At 41.6% G+C, this 19537-nt stretch overlaps 1 protein-coding gene across 2 annotated transcripts in view; it reads right to left on the reverse strand.

Annotated features, from left to right (window-relative positions):
• Positions 1-19537, reverse strand: part of TLN2 (talin 2) — a 146589-nt gene that overhangs the window by 38317 nt on the left and 88735 nt on the right. For both annotated transcript variants that reach the window (XM_071442013.1, XM_071442014.1), the window contains 14 exons: positions 19157-19270; positions 18743-18856; positions 17299-17433; positions 16266-16394; positions 15544-15646; positions 13658-13866; positions 12747-12866; positions 11707-11904; positions 9517-9656; positions 6625-6718; positions 5014-5103; positions 3757-3879; positions 2359-2502; positions 443-604 (listed from right to left, as the gene is read on the reverse strand). In XM_071442013.1, the coding sequence (XP_071298114.1) occupies positions 443-604; positions 2359-2502; positions 3757-3879; positions 5014-5103; positions 6625-6718; positions 9517-9656; positions 11707-11904; positions 12747-12866; positions 13658-13866; positions 15544-15646; positions 16266-16394; positions 17299-17433; positions 18743-18856; positions 19157-19270 (1875 nt within the window). The remainder of the gene's footprint in view (positions 1-442; positions 605-2358; positions 2503-3756; positions 3880-5013; positions 5104-6624; positions 6719-9516; positions 9657-11706; positions 11905-12746; positions 12867-13657; positions 13867-15543; positions 15647-16265; positions 16395-17298; positions 17434-18742; positions 18857-19156; positions 19271-19537) is intronic.

Here is a 19537-nt window from a genome sequence, read left to right on the forward strand (position 1 = left end):
ATGGCTTGGTACCCACTATTATTTATTTCCTTTTTTCCCCTCTACTGTTAAGTTAAAGCTGTCAGAAACAGCTCCAAAAACCTCCACATACTGGGGAACTTAACACCATAAAAAACCTTCACATTCAGTTGCTTGCAGATTATTCTTATGCAAGCCCATTAAATACATCAATCCCATCATACTGGATGGGCCAGCTGCCTCTCCTAATATTAAAACTGCCCAATTGTTTTCAACTTGAATTCAGCAGTTATGCCACTGAACATGTTTTCCAATTCAGATCTTCAAAAGTTTAATTAGTGATTTTTTTAAAGCATGCATGCCCAAGAATATAAAAAGATATTTATAACTGTTCTGATTTTGTCTCAACAGGGGGGAAAAACCAAACAAGAAAACCCTCTAAATCACAAAGGAAGAAGAAAGCACAACTGAGCAGCATTTGTACCTTGATAGTTTTAACCAGGTTAGCAGTGCTGTTTGCAACTTCCTTGGCAGATTGCACAAAGTGTCTCTTGGCAACAGGATTTGCTGTTTTTGATGAAGCAATGCGACAGGCGTTGCACAGAGCAGACGTGTGTTTGGCCACGATGGTGGCAGCTGATAGGACCTGTAAAAACCAGCCCAGAACAGGCACAATGTTTAGGACCTGTAAAAACCAGCCCAGAACAGGCACAATGTTTAGGTCCTGTGAAAACCAGCACAGAACAGGCACAATGTTTAGGTCATGTAAAAACCAGCCCAGAACAGGCACAATGTTTAGGATCTGTAAAAACCAGCCCAGAACAGGCACAATGTTTAGGTCATGTAAAAACCAGCCCAGAACAGGCACAATGTTTAGGACTTGGAAAAACCAGCACAGAACAGGCACAATGTTTAGGATCTGGAAAAACCAGCACAGAACAGGCACAATGTTTAGGTCATGTAAAAACCAGCACAGAACAGGCACAATGTTTAGGACCTGGAAAAACCAGCCCAGAACAGGCACAATGTTTAGGATCTGGAAAAACCAGCCCAGAACAGGCACAATGTTTAGGATCTGTAAAAACCAGCCCAGAACAGGCACAATGTTTAGGATCTGTAAAAACCAGCCCAGAACAGGCACAATGTTTAGGATCTGGAAAAACCAGCATAGAACAGGCACAATGTTTAGGACCTGGAAAAACCAGCCCAGAACAGGCACAATGTTTAGGATCTGGAAAAACCAGCACAGAACAGGCACAATGTTTAGGATCTGTAAAAACCAGCACAGAACAGGCACAATGTTTAGGACCTGGAAAAACCAGCACAGAACAGGCACAATGTTTAGGACCTGTAAAAACCAGCATAGAACAGGCACAATGTTTAGGATCTGTAAAAACCAGCACAGAACAGGCACAATGTTTAGGATCTGTAAAAACCAGACAGAACAGGCACAATGTTTAGGACCTGGAAAAACCAGCCCAGAACAGGCACAATATTTAGGACCTGTAAAAACCAGCCCAGAACAGGCACAATGTTTAGGATCTGGAAAAACCAGCACAGAACAGGCACAATGTTTAGGACCTGGAAAAACCAGCCCAGAACAGGCACAATGTTTAGGATCTGTAAAAACCAGCCCAGAACAGGCACAATGTTTAGGTCATGTAAAAACCAGCCCAGAACAGGCACAATGTTTAGGACTTGGAAAAACCAGCACAGAACAGGCACAATGTTTAGGACCTGTAAAAACCAGCCCAGAACAGGCACAATGTTTAGGATCTGTAAAAACCAGCACAGAACAGGCACAATGTTTAGGATCTGTAAAAACCAGACAGAACAGGCACAATGTTTAGGACTTGGAAAAACCAGCCCAGAACAGGTACAATGTTTAGGACCTGTAAAAACCAGCACAGAACAGGCACAATGTTTAGGACTTGGAAAAACCAGCCCAGAACAGGTACAATGTTTAGGACCTGTAAAAACCAGCACAGAACAGGCACAATGTTTAGGATCTGTAAAAACCAGCATAGAACAGGCACAGTGTTTAGGATCTGTAAAAACCAGCCCAGAACAGGCACAATGTTTAGGACCTGTAAAAACCAGCCCAGAACAGGCACAATGTTTAGGACCTGTAAAAACCAGCCCAGAACAGGCACAATGAGGTTACTGTGGGACCTCCTCTCTCAGTTATAAGTTTCATGCCTCTCAACAACCACAACTTAACTGTCACAGGCACACATGAAGATTCCTCATATCTATTACAGGTACAATTATCTGTAACCACACTGCTGCTCTGCAACGCCAGCATCCAAAGCCAGGCAACAGAGTCCAAGCAAAACTCCTTGGAATGGACAGGAACAAAGCAAATCTTGTGTCCCAACAGGGCTGGCCCCTCTGCCTCACCTGGGATGGGCTGCTGGCTGGATCCACCAGGTTCTGACAAGCCATCTGGATCGCTTGGTTGGCACGGGCAAACTGGATGGGGTCAACGAGGCCCTGCTGCCCAGCCTGGCTGTTTGGATCTGAGATACCGACCAGGTAAGCAGCCTACAAATGGGGAAAAGAAGAAAACAATCCTAATAAATCATCTTCATTGTGTCTAGGATCTCTGGTAAGCTGGTCATATGTCATAGCACGCCATGGTCAGAGATTATTCAGAAATTGTACTGTGAAATACAATTACCATTTGTTTTTAGCAATACATCACCAGAATCCACTGAAACCAAGAACATATACCCTTACACTTGAGAAATTTAATTAGTTGAAACAAAACTAATAGTCCACTGTTTAGACAACTGCTATTCCTGAAAACATTGCTTGTCACTTGCACAGCCAATAGAGCTTTAAGGATTACAGGTACTGGCAAATTATTTACTGTATTAGCCACAGTTGGAGGCAGAGGAGGTTTTTGTCAAGACCACAAAAGCAATCCAGCAATGGCACTTCTGCTGAGTGCAGATCCCATCAGGCCTGCAGCTGCTGGTCTCACTGCAGCCCACAGTGGCTGATGGCCAACCTTACCTCCTCTCTCAGTTATAAGTTTCATGCCTCTCAACAACCACAACTTAACTGTCACAGTCACACAGGAAGAATCCTCATATCTATTACAGGTACAATTATCTGTCACCTTAGTATGCCAGTAAGGCAACTCAGAGTTAGATGTGGAAGAGATTTAGTCCATACTAAATACTTACACATACACATACTTACACATTTGGGGAAATTAAAAAGAGGTTTTCAGATACAGAGCATGATCCCCACAGCCAAATCCTTCACCAAGGTGACTGTATCAGCTCTTTATAGTTCACTATTTTGTTATCAGATCAGTGAAACCAAAGAAATCAGACTCTAATTTAGAATTTTGTTTATTCCAGAAGTATCTGAACAGCTGAAACAGGTTTCTTCTTAGTTCCAATGTCTGAAATTTGTAGTGCTCCTTAAGAACTTCTACAAACTAGAACTTGATTCATTACTTTTAACTGTGGCTTTTTTGTGCATTTCTCTATGATATAATAGTTCTGAACTTGAGCTGCAAACATGAATTCCATATGCTGCAGCTTTGCTTTATCCTCAGCAAAGCTTCCTTCTAGATGGCATTTCCCTTCCTTAGAAAATACTCAAGTTATTGCAGCCTGCTCCTCCTGCAGTTTGTGCAATTTCTGTGATCTACACAGAACACACTGTGTAAGACAAACTCATCACTTGCTTGAGCACAGGGAAGTGAATTTCAGATTACAGACCCAGAACATGAGCTTGCTAAAACATAAAAACTTAATTGCTTTACAGCCTTCAGTCTCTTACCTGAGCTGCTGCCTCTGTGAGGCCACAAAGAGCCTTGGATGCAACTCCAACACATTCTCCAAAGACCAGAAGATCCCCAGTTTTTGCATTCTGGGAAATGCCTGCCATTGATTCTCCAAGAACCTCAGAAATTAAAAAACAAAGTTATCTTCCAAATATGCATCCCTTCCACTTAGAGGCAAGCAATTGCTGGCCTGAAACCAATTTTGGCCCACAAAAATGTTGGCCCCCTGGACTTGGCTTCCAGAATGTTTAGACTTGACTGAGCTGGGCACATTGCTCTGTGTGGTGTGAGGGATCAGGCATGCACACCAGCACTGGACTGACAGGGAACAGGGAACTGCTGCAGTTCAAATGACTGAGAGGGTACAGAATTACCCCTCATGCATTTTGCTGTCATCCATGAGTCAAAAACAGCTGACCTGGCACAGGTGCATTTCATGCAGCCTGCATGGCAGTCCTGCAGATGCTGTTGAGACCTACAGGATCATTGTATCCAAATTCAGTGAAGCTCAGTGGGAATGAAACTGCACCTGGACTTCTGGAACCATCTTAGGGTCAGAATGCACATGAATTCCCACATTATGTCCCACTGAATTCAGCTCACTTGGATTTAAAATTCATAATGAGCACTGACTGCAGTAGAGCATTAGATGCAAGATGACACACACATCCATTAGGTAATTTCTTCTTCTTTTACAGAAGAAGGAATATGAGACCATTCCAACAAATCAAATAATGACACAAAAGCCAGCTTCAAAGGAAGATGTACAGCAGAGTTTGATTAAAAGTAAGTGAAGAGGTTTCCCAGAGGTTTTCTGATGTGGTGGGGTGTCTGGACTGCTCAGACATTTGGCAGAGCTGTTCTGCACAGAACAATACAATGGGATTTCATTGTCAAGCCCTCCCATTCATGCTTTGGGCTGTCCTAACATTGCTGCAGTCAAAATACAGCACCCAAAGTACAACATGCTGTCTAGTGCATGTCAGGGAGAGGAAGGGAGAGAGGAGAAGCTTTCAGAGCATTGTGTACCAGTCACTTCATTAAAAATTTCTTACTGAGGCAATACACCTTTTAAGTGAGGAAACCTGAAACTACCTGTAAGAGACCAGCCTCAGGCAGACTTGATCAAGGAGTGTAGCAGACACTTTAGCTATGAACACTGACTGCACCTCTGACATTCAATATGCATGTGGAGACTTTTGAAAATCCAAACACATTTTATAACTGACACAGAGGTGGGAAAAAGAAATTACCTTGGAGTTTTCCATGACGCCCTCAATACAATCAAAATACGAGAGATCGCTCACAGGCTCATTTGGGTTATCCAGCATTCCCTTCACTGTCTGAAATGATGAAAGCAGCTGATTATGGACAGAGACTGAAGCACTGAGCTGAGAACACCACAGACCATCATGCCCACTCTGCCTAGCCCAGTGTAAGCTGACATGTTTGTCTCCAGCAAGCAGCCAAAGCTACACACACTCCCCAAGGCTGTGCCAGGCAGGAAACTGCACCCAACAGGAACTGAGCTCTGGGAACTCCATGTTTGTGCACCACCAATCTCTTGGAAATTCAGGTTACCTCATGTTTGTGATGAGTGATATATGGTCAGAGGTGCTCAGCTTGACATGAGGCAGTCTGGTTTTCTGTCAGGTGTCAACAGTGTAACACATGTTTTCAGTACTATTTTAAATTTCATAACCAGATTTAAAGAAGTGATAAGAAAACCAGCTGCCATTTGTTGAGCACTGTCTGGAAACACAAAGGGTACTGAACTGAGTACACATCCACCACCTGCCTGCCTCTTACCGTGTCAGACTCCCTCAACACAGGAAAATTTTCTGTCAGGAAACTACATATAGTTGGGTTTAATTTCTTTTTTTGAGGTAATTCTGAGTCCTGAATATAACAATGTAACAATCAGTCACATATTCATTGAGAAGAATGAATGCAGTTAGATAATGAAACTTGTAAAAAGCTGCAAAATGCAGGAGGCTAATTCTTTTATACATTAAAATATCTGTAGCACACCTTTTTTCAAGTCTTAAGGAACACTATTTTACTGCCAAATATCATGCAGAAAAGACTTTTAATCCTTCTGATCAAAGTGAAATCAATATGGACTTGCATATTAAGAAAAATCAAAATATCCTGGAATGACTTTTGTATCCTTGTGATACCTAAGGGCTGGAAATAAAAAGTTTAATGGTATTTTATGCTCTCCACACAGGCCAGTCACCCCTTGATGTTTTGACCTTGACAGTAAACAACAAATATCTAGTTTAAATTAAAAGATTATTTCCTACTACTGCCAGTGGCCTGTCTGTGATCAGTGGAGGCCTTTCAGACCCATTCTTTAGCCAGCCAAACCCTTCACTCAGGATCAAGAACTTACCTTGCAAGAGCCTGGACTGACACACACATTGTATCAGTTTGACAGGGAAGGCAGAAACAAGGCACTAAAAGTCTACACTAAGAAAGGTCAAGGTAGAAGATTGCAAACATCATCCTGAAGTGGGATATCAGCAACAACTTCTTGCAAGTGGAAAAACCAAGATATTGCAGCTCCCTCCAGTGCACTAGAGGTAGCAGAAATGTCCATCTTGTCATGATTCTTCCTTAGGTTACAGCAAGTATGAATAATAGGGACTAAAGTGTATCTTTGGAGGGCAGGACAGAGGAGATGGGGACACAGCAGCAAATTTCATTCTGGCCAAGCCTACCAGATGTTTACATGGGTTCCATGCTCACCTTGTACACAGTTAAAACCCCTGCCACAGATGAAATGAGGGTACAGTAACAGGAGCTATCCAGACACAGAATATAAGGGAAACAATAGGAGAACTTTTGAAATATAATAATACCTCCAGTTCTCTGAGTGCATTATCACATTCCTTCTGCCCAGGAGCTTGTTGGGTGCACAGTGTGATGAGCTGGTTTATACTCTCAGTCACAGCTCTGGGGAGAGAAGGAGGAAAAAAGGTGCATTTAAAAATGGAACTATTCCTCTGAGTAAAAGTGTTGTCATTAAATGTATACTGCATAAAGATATAACACAAGTGGATCATCCCCTACACAGCTGAGCCCAGCAGCCAAACTGGTGGCACCTCTGGGAAAGCACTGGTGACAAAGGACAGAGCAACCACCTGGCAGAGGCCAAGGCCAACCTACTACAGTGACACAGTGTAGCTGCTAAAAGGCATTTCAGCACTTCTCCAGGTCTGACATTGACTGAATAATTTCTCACCTTCCACCCCAGAAGCCCTAAAGGATCCAGGAACAAGTGTCTGGTATGGAAAACAATGGTGAATGTAAAGTAAATGTTATTTACCTTTCTCTAGCAGTCTTGTCTCACACACTGTAACACACACAATCCTGCTATATCTCTATAGTGTCTTAGTGAATCAGTCTTTTTTCTCTTGAACTAATAACTGCTGTTCTCCCATAGTTTATATCCCCAGAGAACAAGTTCTGCAAAGGGATTTTGTTCCTGTGGGTGTTCACAGCTCCTGACACAGGCTGAACCTGACCTACAACAGTCACTGTCTGTCTCTCTGATCAATGCTCTGACAATAGACAAAATTCAGTATAACTTCATTCATTCCAGACTCATGACTAACAACCCAAGAAAGAGGCACCTAGAAGAAGAGAAAAATCAGTCAAATTGGAGTGCATGGAGAATATGCTTTCCTCTGGCCTTGGAAACTGAATGGCAATTGCTTTATTTTCGCTTTCAGAAAACAGGCACTTGATAACTTATCAAAAACCTGATTGGTTATTGATTTACCAACCTGGCTGGCTGGTATCTTACTGTTACAAAAGGAAACAGGATGTGCTTATTACATTTAACATGTTTATGTTAAATTCCAGGGCAAAAAGAATGGAAACTAAAGACATACTTGTTTAACTGAGACTCCTACCCTTTTCAGCAGCCTTGGTGTCCTTGTGGAGGACCTGGTGGTCACCTGCTGAACATCAGTGATTTCTATGCATCAGAAAATAATTATTGCATACAGACATAGGAATATATGACAAAAATTGAAAGTTCTGTTCACTCCCAGAGAAACTTCACACAAAAATATCTTGTCTGCTGTTGATTTTAATCTGAGACATAATTCATATTGATTACTCAGAGAATATCAGCAATTTGAAGAGAGAGAATTATCAGCTTTCTAGAGGAGGCCACATGGTCTCACAAATATCATTACTACACACCAGGTACCTCTCCCAGGAATCCAGCCAGTGTACAAACATTACTTTGAGAACCATCTGGACACAGTAGAACCAGGAAGGTGGCCCCTCAAACACCAATCCCAGAGTGGAAAAGGAAGATCCCTAAAGGCCACATCTGTTTTCATCAAATACAACACACAAACACTTGGACCCTGCAGGGAACTCAGCCAGTGCTGCTGCCCTGTCAGAGGTGGTCAAGAAAAATCCCTCCACAAGGAAGACAAGACTACTGAAAAAGCTGCTGTCTCTTACAGCTGGTGCAAATGGGGAAGAAAGCAAAACAAAGCCAGCAAAACCCCCAGACTAATCACAGTACCATAGATGATGAGAGAAAAATGAGAAGAAAAGCTATCTTATAATAATAAGGAAGCTGCACCTCTTCTTTCATTTTCATAAGAGAGAAAGTACAAATATTTGACTCTGATTGTATCATAGCAGGGAAAGATAAGAAAGCCCTGGCAAGCTTGTCACAAGCCAGAACAGAGGTCAGAGAAGGGAGTACAGTGTCTGCTTAGCACCTTAAACACAACCCCTGTTAAAACCTCTGCCACAGATGAAGTGAGAGGACAGTAACAGGAGCTATTCAGACACAGAATGTAAGGGAAACAATAGAAGAACTTTTGAACAGAACTGGTGCAGTGTTAACTTCCCACAGCTCTGTGCTGTCTGTGTAAGCTCTCACACATGCACACACACAGGACAGCTCAAGGCTTGATCTGGCTCACCTCCCTTTTTCTATTACAAGCTTCCACAGAGGGAATACCAACCTGGCAGGAACTTACAGCTACCTGCATTCCACTGGGGTCAAATTCCTCTGCACTCTAGTCAGGAATGCTCCAAGCCTAAAGCAGAAATCTGGAGCAGTTTTGATGCTGCAGCAGTAACAAAATCTCATGTGACTCCTTCATTTTAAGCAGCCTGTCTTTGGTTATCTATAATTTTCATAGATGTTCTTTATTTCCAGGGAGACAAGACAGATGTAATTTTTAAACAAAATACAACAAGGTAAAGTAGTGTGAGTTCTTAAGCAGCCCTTTACTACTCAGGGAGTGGATTTATAATCCTTATAGTAAGGGTATGCTTCCCTGCAGAAATGTGGTACCTAACCCTTTCCAGCATTCCTGATCATACACACATGCACTCTGTTAGTGATAGGTAGCTACGATTTTTAAGCACATTTTATCTAAGAATATTATTCCATTTCTTTTCTTTCAGGGATTGAGGAGCTTAATATTAGTTATTGCCTAGGCAGAACACAGATGGTGAGAAACCAGTAAGTAAAACACACTGGTTCCTTTCAGAAACCAGGCCAAGTCTTCAAATGCTGCTCCTATTTCCACCAAGGGTAACAAGTTATCCCAGTTGAGGAACTACTCCAACTCTCCTCTGGCCTACTTCCATTTAAACAGAACTACAGGTTCCAACCACTCACTTAACTGTCAGTAGCAGAAGAATATTTAAGCACAATATAAATACCACAGAGAAAAGCAAACAGGAAAACAAAGCAAGCAACACATCCTTACCTTGCTGCTGCTGCTAAGAGGTTCTTGGCATTAGGAGCTCCAGGATCAACAGACAGAGACTTGGCAGCCAGTAACAGCTTGCTGGAAGCCATAGAGATGCTCTTGAGGTTACCTATGACTTGAATCTGGTCCTCTTTAGTCTGGAAAGCCACGGCAGCATAACATCAAGTACAAAATTAGCAATCAAGAGAGCATGCTAAAACCACACATGGAAAGCCTGTTTGTTTATCCACCTGAAACCACTGACATAGGTGAGCTCAGAGAAGGATGGCTCAAACCACCCTTCACCCAGACAGGTGCCTCTAGCTTCACTTACATAACAGAAAAAGACCCTTACAACAAAGGGTTGGCTTCTAACAGTGCTAGTATTCACAACTGAGCAATGGAGGAACTTCCCTACTTGTTGAACAATGCTTTTGTTGACAAGACTCTTATGTGTCTCTGCCTGGCACAACTGCTTTACATTATTCAGTCAGTGTAGGCTCTCTGGCACCCTTTGTGCAGCCCACAGGCTTCTCCAGCATCTAACTGGGATTGCTCACACAAAAATATCCTCCAGGAAGTTGTCTTTCCCAAGAAAGTAACTTTCTATAAGCTTACTTTGGTCAACATTCTGACTTGGATGCTTTATTACTTATTTTAAGCCATCACTTGAAAAGGGAAACCTGTATTTAAATCCAGTTACAGAAAAGCATTGCATCTTCACAGTGAACAGCTGTGACTAGATTCTTCTGCCAATGATCAGTAGAAGTGAACCCGTTTTTTTAACATCAGTTCATAGTTTTAGGTAAAGGGCTTTTATAATATTCAGGTGATAGAATAGCTTTTACTCTATATTTACTACATTCTACTTCCTCCCTACCCCTACATTTTGCTACTCACCCAAAACACCTGGTATGGCTTCTGTTCAGGCCAAATAACTACACACAGAAAACCTTCTCATTTGAAAGATCAGCCATTAACAATTCAGAATAATAACCACCCTGTGTCAGCAGGATCAGCAAATTCACAAGGGCCACAAGGTCATCAGCAGCTGGACTCTCATTTCAAGCAGCCATTGCAGCATTGCTTCTCCCTTTGCCTTCACTGAATTGCCTCAAACAAAACATTCTAAAAGTCAGTGTGGTCCACAGCTAAAGAGACAGTCAGGTACCTCACCACTACTCTTGTTCAGAGCCAGCTGTACAAGGAGCCTAACTCACTTCACACATCTGGAACCTGAATGATGGAGTCCTGATGGAGAATAACCACCAACCACTGTCAGATGTCTCTACTCAGTTCTATCCACAAAGTATCTGCTCTAGAGACATTTCATAAATGATTTCAGAGGACTGGCACACTCAGGCCCTTCTGGCCATTTTCTGGCAATCATTCCTGGGGTTTGCAGGGTCCTCCTACTAAGCAGGGTAAAAGCATCTGCAGATTCTTTTTTCTGCAAGTCCTCCCATCTCTTCTGATACACAATTCCCTTTTATATGCTGACATTTGTTATGTTTAAACATTGCCAAATGACCAATTACTGTAGCTCAGCACAACTCTCTCCAGTAAGATAAACTGAAGGTGGTATCTCCAACTACCAGGAATGAGCTCAGCAATGTGTGACAACATTCCTGATTGTTAGAGCTCATCAGAGTAGAACTCTGCCAGATTTTAAATCACTGAACCCAAGTCCAAGTGCTTGCTGTCATATCCAAGGATGGCATTTTAGGCAGCCCTCTTCAAGTGCTTGCTCCACTCTCTAGCAGGTCCACAGCACCATGGGGCAATATCAAAGCATCATTTCCTCCATCTACTTAAAGCATTTCAAAAGTAGCAAAGAAAGGTGCTACATTTTGAACAGCATTCACCTAAATTATGCTCCATGGTAGTTCCAACCCAAAAGAAGCAATCCTCTCCACAAGCTCAGAGGCTCAGCACACCTTTGTACCTTTGCAGCTCAAACTGCACAGTTGTATGTAGGTATGAAGTTGTATTTCTGACTGGACACAGAAACAAATCCCAACACCCTGTGGAAGATGCAAATGCTGAGTTCTCTTCTTTGCAGAGAGCAGCTCCAGATGAGTCCCTCACAGCAAACATCTCCTGACACAGCAGCCTGCTGTGCTGCACTGTAGAGTTACATGAACAATGGGCTGCACTGCCAGGGGTTATGGCAAGATTATCCCCCAATCAGCATGAGCAAGGACTTACCTGTGCTTGGCCAGCCATTTCAATCCCAGCATCAAGAAATTCATCAAAGTCATCACTGAATTTGCCAGAGGCTGCAGCCAGCTCCCCACTTTGGCCCCGTGTAGCATGGACAACTTCTCCAGCTGATTGATTCAGGTCTGCTGCTGCCTGGTTCAGCTCACTCTGAGCTTCTTGAAATGACTTAGAACTTGGAGGTAGCTGTAAGAGACAAAGCTCAGTATTTTACTGTCACATCACACCAGCCTCTCTTGGAGAGTTCAACACGTGCTGAGAATCCCAAATGCAGCACAGCAGTGAGCTGGAGCTGTGGGACAGCTGTCAACCAGAAATCTGTCCAGCAACTTGTGTCCTGCTGTTTCTTCCAAGGGACAGACAAGTCTGTAAGCTTTTCAAGGGACACAAATATTGGCAGCTCTTCAAAATTACTCTAAACTCTCTCTAGTAAACCAGTTTGGTAAAAACCTCCCTGGTTTTATCAAAAGGCATTGCACAAACATATCAAAATACAATAGCTCCTTCATTCATAGGATAGCAAGATCAGTGATAAATGCAAAAAAAAAAAAAGCTGATCAAACAGTAAAACTTTCTGGCAAATTACCAATGCAAAAAGGCTTTGTTGACATGAATGCAGTTAAACAAAGTAACAATTCTACTCTTGACACAAAATGACCAAGCATTTTTTGACAGATCACAATGCTCCTCCAAGTAAATGGATCACTTCTAGATGGGAGATGAACTATAATTTTCTCATTTTCATTTTCTTCAGAATGTTAAGTCATAGTTGCCATTTTCAAAACCAAAAAGTTAATATCAATCTATGACAATTTTAATACTGCCTTCACAAGTCACAGACACATTTCACCTTGCCTATAAAACTAGAAAAATGTTATTTCAGTCAAAATAGCAGCTGCTTAAAGGTGCATAAACTTAAACACAGCTTACATGATAGGGCTCATTTACCAAATAATGATTTGACACATGAGGAACTCAGATCTGCTGTTGTTTTCCAAAATCTATTTGCACATGAAAAGCCATCTTACCGAATCAACCAGGAGCTTCTTGCTGGATTCCCCAATGCTCTTTAAGGCCACATCCACATCCTTTTGTCCAGGTAGACAATTCACACAGTTATTCAAGGAGTGAGACACTGCTTTTGCCACCTACAACACACAGGTGAATGCAGACACACTGAGAGGTTGAAGTGCTCATTAATAGGAGGCACAGCTTCTACTCCATAGCCAGCAATTCCTACATTCTGACCCTTTCAGGAACATTTTTGAGGCTTGCATCTTTCTCAGTTTGCTGGCCTGCAGTCTCTCTTCAGGCTCATCCATGGGATAGGATGGTGCTGGCAGGGCAGCCCCACAACTGCTCCTGGCACCTGCAGCACTGCAGGTAACTTCAGGGGATTCCTTTATCTATATACTAATCACAGAAAATCATTGCAGGCCACTTTTTACAAGGATTTGATTAAAACAAAAGTATCTACATAAGAAATGATTTACAATGCAGACCAATTCTAGAACTTTTCAAATCAGTTAAAAAAAGAACCTGTCACTCCTAAAGAATTCAAACACAGTGGTGCCACACATGAAGAAAACATGCACTCCCTTTTTGAATGTAACATGGATAGAGATCTTTTATTTGAAAATTACCAGTTTAATGGCTGTCTCATTTTTGCAGTCAAGCAGTCTCCTCACATATGTTGTGGGTAAAAGCACAGAGCTGCATCTTTGTATGTTTTTCTAAGAGATGACTAAAATACCATACTTAATACCATTTCCATTGTTTAACTTAGGCATTATATTGTCTGAGAGCTGTTGAAAGGAACAGAAAGTTGAAATACCTATCAGCCTTATTTTCTGTCATTCTCTCTCCTTATTCAACGCTGGTTTGGAGTAAATTGACTGCATATTTGACAGCTCTTGCAGCTGCTCAAGCCCCAGCTTACCTGGGCTAATCTCTGCTGACTGTCTGCATCCCCTGGGGCAGCCAGGGCCTGCTTGGCCTCCTGGATCAGCATGGCAGAGCCTTCCATGACATCCCTGGCTGAGTCCAGCATGGCATGGGCTGCCACAGGGTCACTGGTAGATGCTGCAACCCCTCGTGCTGCCTGAGCCAAAGTCTTCAAGGCCTGAGCAGTTTCTCTGGCAGCAACTCCTGTGGTCACATTGCACCAAGGATTTTATTAGTACCTTTAAAGACAAACTTTGTGTTTCATGACATGATCTTGCAGGTAATGATCCTATTGCAAAATAACACTGAGAATGCAATTTAAAAGAAAACTTCAAACAGGAACAGATTTGAAATACACAGTATAATTTGCTTATTGAAATGCCTGTAGTGAAGCCATAAAGTAAATGTTATAGCCCAAAAACCACATTCTGGACACAGTCACTCAGTGACTACATCCTAGTGAAGCACTGAAAAAGAAGAAAAGGTAAAACCTGAAGATGGGGAAAAACTCATACTCCAAGCTATGGGGGAAGTGATTGTCTGCAAGAATGGTGCACAGGAGCTCAGAGCCACAGCACAACAGTTTAACTTCAAGCAATCAAAAAAGAGATTATTAGGAATGATACAACTTGATATAATCTAACATCACTGTGAGTAAAAACATGTAAAAATAACTGAATGAAGTCACAGAAAGGATGTAATAAAATTACCTTCTGTTAAAGGTAATTTAACAGAATTACCTTTGTAATTCTGTTAAAATTACAGAGATGTAATTTTAACAGAATCACAAAGGTAATATGGTAATATTACCTTTGTAATTCTGTAATTATCTCTGTAATACTATATAATATAGTAGATATCTATCAACTCCAGTGCTAAAGTGTAGGACTATGTGAATAATGGTCTCCTTCTATTTGAAATTATTGAAAAGGAACTCATTGCTTTGTAGGGTTTCCTACAATCTGATGATGAGAGCTACTAGGTTTAGCTATTCATTATCAGCTGCAAGTATCTGTACTCCTTGCCTGATACCTGGTGCCTACTTGTGCACAACTGTGTGACAGAAATATGAGCTATCTTGATGAAATTCCATCTGCTACAAATGAAAGCAGCTGTAAGTTCTAGAGCCCAGATGCAATTATAACCAATGAAGTGGTAATTTCCATAACACATTTTATCAGTAATATTAGACAAAAAAAATCTTATGGGAGCATTTGCAACAACAGCTTTCATTTCTAACAGAAATAAGGACACAGAACATTTTAACATTTACAAGTAAGCTTTTGTCCCTCCTGTAGAGCATTTTTCTAATTAAGGCATTTTTGTTTCTAAACTAAAAGTACAGGCACAAAAATAAACTGTAGAATCTGTGTGCCCAGGTTTCCTATTGGCTTTACCTCAAACTATGCAAATGTGCTCAATGAATCAGCCAGAGCAGCTGCATTGTACATGAGCTGGTGACACCAGGAAGAGATGCAGCTCTGAATGTCATCAAGCTGTCCCCACTATGTTCATATCCTGCTGCTTCAAAACATATCCAAGGCACCCTTTAAACCTTCTGCAAGGACACAGCAACATCTCCAGTGGCACTGACCTTTAAAATGCAATACATTTTATTTCAGCCTTTCACAATTTCAGTGGCACCTATTTACAAAAACAACAGATGTCCCAATCTATTCTGATTAAAGACAGAGCAGATTGCATCACTGTTCTTTTATGAAGTGTGAGTCACATTCAATTCTTCATAACTTAGCACAATTCACTATCAGCACTATAAAAAATTAAGGAATTTCTTGATTTCAGTAGTCTGTGACAAGAAAAGCTTTCATCAAGGTGATGGACAGCAGAGGTTTGGCAGAGCCATTATGGATAAAGCAGTACCTGTGTAGTGCTCATTGCCCTGAGCAGCACAAGTTAACAGCTGGGCCATGGAAGATCCCACAGCTTTGGATGTGCTTCCCAGGTCCTGAGTGCATTTCTCAAGCTGTAAAAAATTGCAAAGCACAAATTACTTAGTTTAAGCACAACAAAAATACACTTTGTTTTAGACAGTACTGAAAAATTCCTCATTCCACAAAAACCTCAACTTCCACCTCAGCTACTGAACACACACACAATTTCTCTGAAATCTGACTAACATGTTTTCCCTGTTCAGAATGGAATAAATTAACATATTAGGTAGTGTGAACAACAAAACTATTTTAGAATTAGCAGTGGAAATAAATACCTTCATCCAAGGAAGGGCTTCCCCCCCCCCCCCCCAAATAAGCCATTTCATTTTCTAAGCCTACTAGAACTGGCTGTCCTGAGTTCTCATCATTGTCACTATTGAAAAGAAATTCTTTTTGACAAGACCAAAACATTATTGTTACCAAATTGTAATTTGTACAATAGAGAAGGAAGCCCCTACAGTCCTATGAGTAACTCTACTACAGAACACACTGTTGCTGTTGTAGTAACACAGGCAATTTTAAGAGAATCAGTGCAAAATCCTATCAGCATGATCATTATCCAAAGCTTCATGACTTTTTTGCCTCTAATATTTAAGTTTTTAACAGCTAACTTTGTTTGTTTTTAAATGAAGAACATCCTTCCTCAATTACAGTTTCTCCTGGGAGAGGTTTTAACTGTCCATCCACAGCTGCCATCTTCGCATCCTGCAGTTCATTTTTGAGTGTCTGGACTGTATTCAAAGCAGAATCAATTTCCATTGGGCCACAAGCTTCATGAGCCTGTTCAGAAACCAGATCAGCACCACTGTTAGCAGCTGTATGCAACTTTCAGAAACAGTAAATTCTTCAGAGCTCATCTCCCCTCCCATATTATTTCTCTTCCTACTTTAGAGGCCATTGCGAGCCCTCTCAGGGTTATACCTCATGGATTCCAAACTCCTGAACAATATTTTCAGTCTGTGAAGAGAACAAGACCCTGCTAAGAGGCACCAGGAGAATGAGGTGCACTTGCCTTGTGTGCATGTCCCTTCACAGCAGGCAGCCCAGGGACTGAGAAAGTGACTGTGGCACTCTGGATCTCCCCTTGGCCAGTGGCCTCACTGAGCATCATGACCAAAATGCCAGTGACTCCCTGATGTGGCAGCCCACACTCAGCAGTATGAGATGGAAATTGTGGCATTAGCTCAGGTGTGGCCACCTCAGTGCTACAATCCTGGCCTCAGTATACACACACAAAAAAGATCAGACTTTGCACTTGCATTTTTTAATCCCACATAGTTTAGAAATCTGTGTGTAAAACACAGAGCATCTGCTTCCCTGAGTTTTAGAGATGATGATTCCAGTTCACAATTACAGCACAGCAGAGCTGTAGCTGGGCTCTCACTGGTTTGGTGTGGCATGAGATGTGTTCCCTTTTCCCTGCTCTCCCTTGAATGGAACAGCAGCTCAGAGTCTGCTCAGAGTGCTGCTCTGCATACCCTGCTCCCATTTGGCTGCTATGGAAAGGGCAGCACAAGCTTGTTCAGCTTTCTTGCCACTTCTCCCTCCCCCTTCTCTCATGACACAGAGGCCACCTGGGAGTCTGAGCAAAGTGTGCACAAAGTACAGCAGTGAGAGGTGAGCACTGCCTCGGGGGGACAAGAAGGGCTCTTGTTTGAGCTGATGAAAAGCAGGATTTACCCACCTTCTGGGAGGCAGTTCTCAGCTCAGCTAAGCTGGTAGCAAGATTCTTTGCACACTGACTGAGCTGCATTGCTGCTGCTTGATCAGTCACTGTGGGGACAGCAGCTTTAGCAGATGCCACCATTTTACTTCCAGGCTGGTCAAAGAACAACAGTGAACACAATTAGTTTTAACAGCTCATTTTCTTTAAAGAAAGTTTAGGATTCAATAAAACTGCTTCCTTCATTCACACACTGATGAGGTTTCTAGATTTTTCTTTAATGCCTAGCACATTCCTGCTCCTTAAGCTGGAACACCCTGTCAGAATTCTGGCACATTTCCAAGCCCTCTGTAGCAGGACTCATCTGTGCTTTACTGGGACAATGACTACTCCATTGGTTCCAGTATCTGCCTGAGGCCTTTGAATACTCATGTAGACTACTTAAAAATAATGAAATGTGAAAATTTTCCACTCAGCATTCATGTGGTACAATCAGCTCAAGGTGGCAGAGATGGCAAATTTCTCTCTAAGTTTCTAAGTATTAACCTCTGCCAAAATTCTATGAAATTAAAATTGTAATTCAAGCAATGCCTCTACACAGGGATTACTGCTGATACAACTAAAAACCTTTGCTGATTCTCATCATCACCACTGTACACACATACAGCCACAAGGGAGATGGATCAATCATGTAAATGACTCCAGAGGGAATCATAAAGCAAACACTTAAACAGAGTGAGAAGATGGTTTGTGATCCCTCTGCCTACACAGGACCATAAAATCTGCTAACAGCCATCACTTTAAGGTAACACTAACTGATGCCAAGTAATGACCATGCCATTGCACACAGAATTGGTTTCTGGTGTTGTTTCCTGTAAGGTTAACAATAAGCCAATAGTTTTGTTATCAATACTCAATAGTCTATCTTTCTATTTTAAGATGTTATAGAAAAAGCACACAGTCAAATTTTGTGTTTTTCCCAAACCATCAATCTAGGTCTATTATGCAGGCTAATATCTAAAAAACCATGCAAGTATTCTCTTTTATTTCTGAGGAACTCTGAAACCTGTTGCTGCAACACTAAGTCTACCTTGCTTAAAAAGGTCACCACAGCCTGCCACATATTCAGACTCAGACCTCTACTTAGAAAAATGCTAAATTCTCTCAGTTTTGTACTTTAAACTCTAACCCAGAAGACAAGTGTACAGCAATGACTCTTTCTTCTCCAAAACCATACTTTTTTTCTTGTTACTTTTAACCTCAATGTCAGCAGTTCTCACTCTCCATAGCTACAATGGATTTTGGCCACCTAACCTGAGGAATGAAATTCTGCCCATCTATGGCTCATAGCAGTGAATTTCTTTACATGGTTCTTAACAGTTTACTGGTTATTTATCACAAATGAAAACATACAGCACTAAAAAAAAAGCTTTTTACATCTACTGCAATGATTGGTTCACTTCACCTGAAGGAAATTCTGGCTGGAATTGATTAAAGCAAGCTGAGCACTGAGGTCTTCTGCCTGAGCTTGACTTCCTCTTACACCCTGCACCAGCTGAGGAATGTGGTCTGCAACAGTCTAAAATGGACAAAGGGAAAAGATTTTCAGTAAAAAAATTAAATCTCAAAATCCTCTAAAAATAAAACAAGCAGCCTTCCCACTCCCCTTAAAGACAACTGCAGTATTCCTGAGTAAATCACTTTGTGCTGTCACAGAATTAATTTAGGATGCATGGAACCAAACTAGTATACAATAGAACATTTTTAGAGATGTTCTACATAAGAAATCATTATTGGTTTCATTATTGCTTGCTGATCCTCATCAGTTCCCAAAAAGCATTGCTCAGGAGTTATTTGGCATGGGCTGGGCTGTGTTTACCTTGCAGCTCTGCACAAGTTGCTGGTGGGCTGCTGTGTTCTTATTGGAAACAGCTGCATTCTGAGAAGCTGCAATGGTCTGAGTAGCAGCAGCTGCAGCTTGTTTAGCTGCAATCTTTGGAGAAAAAGAAAGTTCAATCAGTGCTAAAAGTGAGTAGTTCAGAGGATGGAACACACATTACTACAGGTAACTTTGACAGTAACAACATTGACAAATTAATACATTTTATCCCTTAATTTGATTTGCCTTAAGGAAACCCCAACTGACCACCATTGCTCTTCTCTCAAGGTGAAGATGACTGGAATACTGTTACCCATCTTTGATTTGCCAATAAAGAAAAAGGCAGACTTAGAAGCATTCTGTGCCCTTACTCCTTCACAG

The sequence above is a fragment of the Agelaius tricolor genome, unplaced genomic scaffold, assembly GCF_023055355.1.
Source record: "Agelaius tricolor isolate 1412-34295 unplaced genomic scaffold, bAgeTri1.0.p SCAF_16, whole genome shotgun sequence".
In the NCBI taxonomy this organism is placed as follows: domain Eukaryota; kingdom Metazoa; phylum Chordata; class Aves; order Passeriformes; family Icteridae; genus Agelaius; species Agelaius tricolor.